Source organism: Oculina patagonica, chromosome 6 (genome assembly GCF_052425735.1).
Source record: "Oculina patagonica isolate OP01 chromosome 6, crgOcupat, whole genome shotgun sequence".
Taxonomy (NCBI): domain Eukaryota; kingdom Metazoa; phylum Cnidaria; class Anthozoa; order Scleractinia; family Oculinidae; genus Oculina; species Oculina patagonica.
In genome coordinates, this window is record NC_135763.1 from 538,893 (window position 1) to 548,963 (window position 10,071).

The following is a 10,071-nucleotide window of genomic DNA, read 5'->3' on the forward strand; positions in this document are numbered from 1 at the left end:
TTGTGCAATTGTGCAGCGCGCTTGCTTCTACATGCATTGCGTGCCGTGGGAAGGAGCAGGAAGGGGGTCGGGTATCAATTTTTGAGCCCTCGAAAAGGGGTGGGTTATGAAATTTTGATCTGCACATAAGGGGTGGGTCATCTTATTTATACACTAACTTTGTTATAGTTTTAAGAAAACCCTCAGTGGTATTTATCAGTATAAATTGATAAATTTTCTTTGATGTCAGCAGTTTTAGATGTACAGTTGAATCCCGCTAACTCGAACTTTTTTCGATTCCCCATCAGGTCGTTTTCTTACTAATTTTACCCTCGATAACTCGAACTCCCGATATCTCGAACCTTTTTCGATTTCCCTTGAAGGTTCGAGTTATCGGGATTCGACTTTATTACTAGCGATTTAAGAAGGCCCAAAAATAAAAATTTCCCGGGGAAGCATGCCACAGGACCCCTCCTCCCTAGTCCCTTTAGTTCAGTGGTTTGTGATCATAACATCGGTTTTGCCCGTCTCTCTCCAGCATGCACAGATTCACTCTGAGCTTTAGGCTTTAAATTCACCAGTTTATTCTTTTCTAAAAAATATTGCAAACATTGTTTTGTATTGCACATAAATGGTACAATATACAGAGGTTGTAGTGATCTTGGATCATTGATCCTGATCCGAATCATCCCAAAGGAATGCACCCTATGCTAATACTGAAAATGTTAAAAGGCATCCAAGCTGTGCTAGCAGTTTTCTGAGTTTTAAATCAGCCAAGAATAAAATACTTTCATATACACGATAAAAAAGGGGGGAAGGGCCGTAAGGTAATGGGACTCAGCGCCACTCTGCTGGAGACTAGATTGCTTCGCACAGTTTAAGGGACGGACCATTATTTTCTTGGAGGGGGGGATGAAAAAGTTTCCTCTGCAACCTTTTTTTTTGTTAATGCACCTCTGCAAATATATTTTTTTCGAAATTCTTACTATTTTTTGTTATACATATCGTGTTTGCAAATAATTTATTTTGTCTTTCCAGGCCCTGCAAACAATTTTTTTTAATATTTTTCACCCCCCCCCCCCCCTCCAAAAAAATAATGGTCCGTCCCTAAACGAGGATTTTGTGTCATGTCCGGCTGCAACGCAGGCTATTGGAGTGGCACTGACCTTAAAACGCCCGAGAAAAATGCTAATAAACAGAAAGGGACGATATCATCATGTCCAGCATTTTTTATTGAAAAATAGCACTTTACACAGACTTTTTTCTTGCAAACCGATTGAAGCCTCAAGAAAACAAGAAATGAGAGATTCGAGACAGATTCCTAGATACACAAACACAAAATTGAAAAACTATGGCAATTTTTATGGGATAAGTTCCTGCAAAAATGTCATTTATTACATTATAACACGGTGTGATAATGTTGTAAACGACATTTTCGCACATCTTCGAGAAAGGATTCTTTCACTTTTTAGTGACCATTACACCCTGTGACACTTCGACTTGCTACAATAGGCTTCAGAACGGGTTTGTAAATATAAATCATCTTCATATTTTTTTCCTTCTGCTTGTTCGGTTTTCATTCCAAGCAGACCATGGTACTTGTTTGTCGAATAACTCCTGATAGAGAGTAACATGACAGCATCTAAGTGCAACGGCCGTCAAACTGAATGTTCCTTTTTGGCAGATTCTTCAAGAATCATACTGATTACTATTTTTCCTCTGGCATGGCCACTCTCAAGTTTAGCATAAGCTTCATTAGTCTTGGAGAAAGGAAACACTTCTTGAACTACAGGTTTTATCTGGAATTCAAAGAAAAAAAGGAGGTAAATCATACATTATGATCTAACACTCTTACTTTCTTCCCCCTGCATTCACTGTCACAGCTGCATTCAGTCACCCAGTCAGCTTCCTAACTTTATCCCCAACTCGGTTCCTCACTCAAAAGTTAGTTATATGTTATTATTTTTTAGTAGATTCTTCTAGAACCATACTGATCACTATTATATATTTCTTTGTTTTGTTTTTACCTTTGCAGATTTTGGTAACTGATTCATAAACTCATGGAACAAATTTATAAGTAATATATCAAACACAAGAGACAGTTTTCGTCAGGATATCCAAACAACGAGAATACAGTTGAAAATACAATGTGCAGTGGAGCATTTTTGACGAAATTCGAGGTGTTTGGTAAGCCGATGAAACACTGTCTCGAGTGATTGACATAAATTATCTCCTCAATCAAAACAAAAAGTAAGAAGTAAACAGAGAAATAAAATCGTAAAAATTTATGCTTATTAAGACCAGGTCTCCAAACCTCTGTTAGGGTTATGATTTTTTTTGTTTCAAACTGATGAATGATTAATGATTTTGAGAAGCACTGATCAAACAGATATCAAGATTGTCAATGCTTGACAACAGTGTTATTACATACCTTCCCAGACTGACAGAGAGATCGGATGTGATCTAGGGCTGCACCGTTAGGGCTAAAGAAACCCCACAAAACCAAACTTCCACCACACAAAGCCTGCAGACAAAAATAAAAGCAGTCATTAACAGATAACCTGGTACAGCAGTGAGCAAAACATCACAATGCTGAGGTGAAACTGTCAACTGGTATTATTTATTGTATAATAATTGGGGTGCTAAAGAGGAATAATGGAAAAAGAATAAAGAAAAATTTTGCAGTGAAATAATTAAATTATAGCCCTGGTTTTTAGGACTAATTGAAGCAATGTTTATTAGACAAGATTTAGATGTGGTGTAACATGCGGTCATTGATGTAAATTCCACTTTATATCTAGTAAGTTTCATTAATTAAATAATTAAGCTATGCTAGTGGACCCCGAGGCAGAACCCAGCAAGATTGTCTTGCAATCTATCCTGGATCATTTAGTCATTCTTTATTCAATTTGCAGTAGCATTTCCACAGAGTGGCTCTTCATCTAGTTCCAGATGGAATTGGAATATAGAAGAGTTTGTTTTTTTCAATGAGAACTAACAAGAAACTCAACCTTCTTATAATGTTGGGTATGGAAGTCAAACGGGCCACACTGATGATGATGATGATGATGATTACTATGACAACGACAACGATGATGATAACTTCATTTGAAAAGTGCCATTAGTAAAAGTAGCAGTTTCCTTCTAAGTGACAACATAGTGACTATACAATAAAAAAAATAACAACAATTGAAATCGTCTGTCAGATACACCCCTTTTTCTTTACAGCTTGAATACATAATAAGTACTATTTAAACACCGTACTATACCTCTTGAAAAGCAGTTGAAGTAAAGCTTTGTCCAGCAGACAGCAGTCCAAGACTTGCACCCAGCTTGTCAGTGTTACTAAGAACAGGCGGTGCAAGTGTTACAAACATAGAACCTTTCCATTTGGATAACAGCCTGGCATATGTCTCCCCAATATCTCCTCCAAATGGATCAAGGATAACGTCAAAACTGAAAACAAAACAAAAACAATATTAAGTCACTTTATTTAGGTGTCAATGTTCAATGTATTTAGCACTGCTGTGCTAATTGAGGACACTGTATTAGTAAATAGAGAAACAAATACTATAAATCGAACAGAAACTTGTTAAAAATCTCAGCTGGCAGGAGGCTGACCAGTTGGCTATTAACAAAGCATGCAGGATTTGAATTCGGGACCACCGAAGACAAATCCATCAAGTGGTGCGGAGGAAGATTTGAACCCGGGACCTAACCACTAGCCCATGCTGCCTCCTTAAATATCTATCTTGAAATGTACAAGCCAATGATATGGGTGAAAAAATAATGTCAAATCAATTCAATTAGAGTCTGTCTTGCTACAAAACCCAGAGATTCAAAACTCCTACCCTCCAGATGTTGCCAGTTCTTCCATTGCACTAGCAGCACTGTAATCTACCACAAGGTCTGCTCCAAGACCAGCAACAAGATCTACAGCATCAGCTGAACATGTACTCCCAACGTAAGCTCCCCAGGCCTTCAGTAACTAATGAAATGTTATAATATAAACAAGTCAACTATGCAGTTACTGTGTTTGAGCTTGCAAAGTATTCCTACTTTAACAAATTATTCCAAGCTGATAAGACTACTGCTTTGGTGTGGAAGAGTAGCTGGAGTGTCTTGATGCTCGCAGGTTGTGATTCAAGCATGCCAGATAGGTGAAGAGGGGGAGTTGGGGGGGGGGGGGGGGATTGAGAAACATAAGGAACATTAGCACTACTTTAGCTGGAAGCATTAGTATACCATACCAAAGAAACCATTAAGCCATGTTTTGTAAGATAGGGCAATGTATACTACAGGAAAAACAGAGACTGAGGTTAAACAGGGCATGTGACACTAGTATTGATCACTCCCAGGGGGTGATGCATGTTCCCCTGATCCCTTTAAATCCCAAATTCAAATTCAAGTTCAATTATTCCCAAGATTTTTCATTGGAGTTCCCATTAATATTAGTAAGAGATATCTCTTGTTCCCTCAGAAGAGTCCAAAAATATCTATTGCTTGCTGGAAATAATTATTATTGATCATCAGTGTTCCCTCGTTCCCCAAGACTGCTGGAAGAGCCTCAAAAGAAGAAATCTTTGGGTAGAAGTCATAGAGCAAGACATCTCAGAACTGTTAAAAGATCTCATTTCAATACTGTTCAAGTTTTTTTAAATTACCGGTACTAATGAGTGTTCACTATACATTTAGACTGGAGGATATGAATATAAAACTCTGCAACTTCTAGTAAAAATATTTAGTACCAGAAACAACATCAAGGATAGGTGTTATTTAATTGCTATACTATTAAGCAAAATGCCACAAAAATGTGGGGAAAAAAGAAGGGCAGGAACAGTCTGACCAGCTTTGTTTTACATGGCTCATGATTATGGCGTTACATTCAGAGAAAGATCACTATCTTAGCACAGGTCACATTATCTCTTATCCACAAGATCACTGTTAGTTAAAAATTAAAGGTCATCACAAGGTGCGAGGCAGCGAGGCATGTGATCCATTCCGGTTAGCCTAAATGCCCGGGGGGGGGGGGGGGGTTACTCCCATATGTGGCCTATATAGGTATGTGCCGCCCGATAGGGTATGGTTTTTGAGGTTCTGGGTCCTTAAATAGGGCACCATTTTTGCTCTTTTTGGCAATGTGTTTCCAGTGTGATCCTTAGATAGGGTACCTAAATTCTGTTAGCTAAAATAAACGCCCAGCTAAACGAAAAAAAGATATCTTAAAACTGAATTTTCTGTTCAGGTATTAGAAAAGCGATTTTATAAAGATTTGTGTCTTAATTGCCGTGCGCGGTTAGCCGTTATTTGGGTCGTCACGGAACCCTTCTCCTACCCTTGAATAGGGTGTCATTTTTCGGTTTTGGGCCTTAAAAAGGGTATCAATTTTCGCTTACTTTATCCTTAAATAGGGTCAGGGTTCAAGAAACTTGGCGGCACACCCCTATCCAAAATTTATGGGAGTACCCCCCCCCCCCCCTGGGCCTAAATGGCACTCTGGTTGGCCTAAATAGCACTCCAGTTAGCCTTCAGTTAGCTAAGCTTGCAGTTAGCCTTTTTATTTGGAGTAGGGATTTCTGCCTCGCACACCTTGCTGCCTCGCACATTTGTAAGACTCTTATAATAATAATACCTGGATGGCAAAGCTTCCAATCCCACCAGAACCACCTAAAACAAGAACACTGTGAAGAAAAACAAACAACAACAGGCACATGAGAACAAGGGTAAAGATCTGAAGTGCTTACCATTTAGCCACAAAAAAATACAGGAAATCTTTGATCACAAAACAAAAACTGGTACTGTCAATTCTTTCTAAGATGGACACTGTTGGGACCGGCCCCAACTGTTTGTCTTAGAGAGGTGTCCGTTAAGAAGGAGTTGACTGTCATTTCAAATTAATATGGGGATCATTTTAAGATATTGTGGAGCTGACCTCCTCATGCATGAGGTACTTCACGAGGTACTCTTTCTCCATTTGGAATGCAATGTCAAAAATTTCTTAAATACCCAGGTCTGTACATTTTTCCCACTTTCAGCCATGTTCGCGGATAACTGGGTTGGCAACTTCATTGGTAAGTGCCAAACGTCTTTTGGTTGCATGACTGAATTTGAAAAGAACCTTATCATTATTCAGAGTTACTCCAGTGAGTCAGGTTCTTTTGGCAAATGGTAAACAGTCTTGGTAAAAGCGAAAACTGAAAAAACTGTATCCTAAACAACCCTTTCTGTGTGATGTACTTACCGTTTGTCATGACAGCGATTAGGTTTAAGGCCTGCTCTACTAACAAGAGCTGTCCAAACTGTACATGCTACATATGGAAGAGATGCCGCTTCAGAATGCATCCAATTGGAAGGCTTGATAGATATCTACTGTGTGACAGTTAATAGTTATTTTAATATTCTAAAGGATTAACATGGTAAGACTACATTAAAAAAGGTGTTTTTATTTAAAGTTTTCTCATTTATTTTATGAAGGTAGCTAGAGTAAATGAATTCACAATTTACCTCATCTTGGCTTGCAGCTACAAATTCTCCATGTGTTCCTCCAGCAATTACACTTGGAGTCCCCCACACCTAAACAGGCCAGAAAAAAATTTACAAATTATTAATATTAAAGATAACAAATTACATGGTCATTGATTTGTAAGTGTTCTCCCTCCTTAGTAAGATTTCAATATACCCCCTTCCCCTGGGAGAGGGAGAACTTCCATAATTATTATGTACAAGCACAGGCAGACCACCCTATGTGTTCGTGGTTAAATTGTTCACTTAAGACGAACAATAGAAATATGTTGAAATCTATGAGAGTTACGAATAAAGCTCTGAATAAAGCTCTGAAAATTACATTTATAAATGAACCTCTTTCGAAATATTTCAATAAAGTTGAATTAAATGTTAATCTGTTCATGTGTGGTGTTTCTTTCGCGATCTGGGCCGTATTAAGCGTTTTTTTTGTATTCGCTTTTTTCACGATCCCATAATACATCTTGTTTTATTTAAATAACCCCCCAAAATTTTTGCATAAGCATTGTTTTACATTTCTCTGGGGACGATTGCACGTCACTGTAAATCCCAAGAGAAATTGAAAACAATGCTTATGCAAAAATTTTGGGGGGTAAACAAGATGTATTATGGGAACGGTGAAAACAGCGAATGTGAGTTTTGAATTATACGAGCCATTACGAGCCAGTCGAAACTGGAATACTGAGCGAGTTTCTCAGAAAGTCACGAACGTAAATAGATGGAAAACGGAAAAGCGAGCATGAATTCTTCTTTCTCGGTGCCTTCTACGAAGTGTCAAAACTCCCGTGCCGGGCCGGGTTGGGGTTTGGATGTGCAACGATCGCAAGGCGTTGATTGGCTGATTTTAAATGAGCCACATGCTTGGAATTCCTTTGGTCACGCTGTCTGCTACAGATCATGTTGAGAAACCTTCATGGAGGACTTAAGCTTCGCTTTTCTCTGGGAAAATTGGACGGAGGAAGCCCAGACTTGGCCACGATATGGAAAAACATGTATTTGATCACAGGCCGGAGAAAAAAAGGTGAGAATTTTTAAACTTTAGCGTTAATTCCCGATTGAAGTGGAGGAGGTCGCCGCTGGCGGCCGCTCAGTTGCCTACCTTGTCTCCTTTTCTCTTATTACCGACCACCGGCCGAACGTAACATACGAAAAAAACGCTTAATACGGCCCAGATCGCGAAAAAACACCACACATATATGAACAGATTAACATTTAATTCACCTTTATTGAAATATTTCGAAAGAGGTTCATTTATAAATGTAGTTTTCAGAGCTTTATTCAGAGCTTTATTCGTAACTCTCATAGATTTCAACATATTTCTATTGTTCGTCTTAAGTGAACAATTACCTGGTATTAACCACGAACACATAGGGTGGTCTGCCTGTGGTACAAGGGATGGGGGTACTTATCAGAAAATTTGAATCCCTAAAGAAAAGCAATCTGGGCATGGCATGAGCACTTTCTGACCTCTAAAAGATACCATTTTCATGCTTGATCATTTGAGACTGCCAATACAGTACAAGAGTGTTTTTAGCTCTAAACAAGTACATATATAATGGCTACAAATATGGATGTTCGGTCCTGAACAGCCTAATTGTAAGCAGAATCCATAATTTACAGCCCTTGGTGAGATACTCTGCCTCCTTTCAGTGCCAAAGTATTAAATTGACAAGGGTTTGACAGCACTTATCTGCCCATGTTGTTGACTTTCGACCATTTTAGTGCACTTTCTAAAATTTTCAGACATATAGGACTCTTTTGGCCATCCATAATTGCTCCAAGCGCAATCCCGTTCCCGTTCCCGTTCCCAGAGGCTCTAGGCTAATCCAAAACCGGAACTAGGAAATCCTGGTTCCGGTTTGATTGTGTGTGTGCACTGGAGATTGTGGTGAAACGAAAAAGTTTTCAACAGCCAATCAGATTCTGTAGTCTTTGTGGCAGGCTTTCAGATTAGCCCAGAGGTCCCGCTCTGGCAGAGACCAGAAGGATCACGGCCTCTGGGGATGAGATGGCAAGAAGGGCATTTGAAAAGAAAATCTCAGCTGGTTCAAATCCCTTCCCTGTGCCTGACCTCCTGGCCCTTTCCCCTTCCTCCAAGTTCTCTGGCTTAACACTGATAGGTGCATATGATGTGGTTTAAAAAATTTATCTTTGGTTTAAAATTTTTTACACGTCTTATTTTTCTTCTCCATTGTTTCAGATTATGTTAATAAATATGAAACAAAAAAAATCAAATTGGTTTGAAAAATTGTAAACCAAAGACAAGCTTAAATAAATTTAAAACACAACACATAGGGCCATTCCATTTTTTATCCCCCAGCCCCTTCAAGATGAAAGTTTCGAAAGTGGCTCTGAAAGTCATTTCTGAGGGGGTAGCCCTGTCGGCATTCTTTGATCTTTCAAATATTTCTGAAGGGGTTAGGAAAAAGGTGGCTTTTTTCTTAAGGGGTTATGAAAAATCGGATTATTAATGAAGGGGGGTTTAATGTCGGCACTTTGATATTTTTTTCTTAGGGGTAAATTTTGACTTACCTCATCAATAGGGGGGGGGGGGGTGGATATAAAATGGAATGCCCATATTACCTCACCTGATCCCCTTGTTTAAATCTTCTTGCCAGCCGTCCTGTTTTCACCACTTCACCTGAGAAATCCCTCCCTAAAATAAGTGGAAACTCGTTCACCTTTTCCAGCTTACGCCACAAATTTAACAGAGTTTGTCCGTAACCGCTTCTCATTCTGAAGTCAAGTGGATTAACAGATGCCGCGTGAACTCGAACTAAAATATCTGTTGCCTTTCTAAGCCTTGGCAAAGGCTGTCTGCTAAGGTTCAATACGTCGTTCGAGCCATATTCATTAATGCTCCATGCCTCCATTGAATGCGCAGTAGAAAGTGAACGTGAAAACGTTTTTGACTGAGATCTCCATAACGCTGGTTTCCAAGAACAAAATCCAGCAAGCTGCAGTGCACATTTAGAATTTAAGCTCAGACCAAAACATCTTCTGCAGGATGTCTGGTAGACACACTTGAGGAACATCTTTCGTCGTCCCCGTTAGCTAATACCGCATGTATACTGTCTTTTGTATACTGTCTTTGTAATGACGAGTATGAGAAAAGTTTGCCGCTCTAAAACTGGCGAAAACGATTCCTAACAAGCACCAACGTCCGCCATCTTTAATGTGGTTCGCTAGACACCAGTCCCTCCAGCGTGACCTTGTGGAGAGCGTTCCGGGAGGACTCGGGAAGCGAAAAATGGGACGGGGCGGGACGGGTGGTAGGAGGTAATTATTTAGGCAAGCGAGACGGGGAGCACGGGGGGGGGGGGGGGGGGGGGTGGGTATATATTGATTTACATTAGAGTGACAAAAACGTTAAACACTTTCAATGAGAAAGTAGAGAAAATAGTTGTCATTTGAAGGTTTGTTTTTGCTTACATGTAAAACAGGTCTTTAAATTTATTGAGTGACGAGTTCCCCTCGGCTTAGCCTGCAGAACTGGCAGCTTATTTTTCCCTTTTCTGCAGGCTAAGTCACCCCCCTTAAACCTCGCAAAAAAATGAACAGTCATTAAAT

At 39.5% G+C, this 10,071-nt stretch overlaps 1 protein-coding gene across 1 annotated transcript; it reads right to left on the reverse strand.

The window, feature by feature from the left end:
• Positions 1-1,193: 1,193 nt before the first annotated feature.
• On the reverse strand, positions 1,194-9,672 carry LOC144656574 (NAD(P)H oxidoreductase RTN4IP1, mitochondrial-like). Its single transcript, XM_078516793.1, has 8 exons — positions 9,090-9,672; positions 6,484-6,552; positions 6,221-6,345; positions 5,612-5,660; positions 3,831-3,967; positions 3,249-3,435; positions 2,411-2,503; positions 1,194-1,778 (listed from the first exon to the last, which is right to left on the reverse strand). The coding sequence occupies exons 1-8, from the start codon at positions 9,534-9,536 to the stop codon at positions 1,638-1,640; spliced, it is 1,248 nt and encodes a 415-aa protein (XP_078372919.1). The 5' UTR covers positions 9,537-9,672; the 3' UTR covers positions 1,194-1,637.
• Positions 9,673-10,071: the final 399 nt, after the last annotated feature.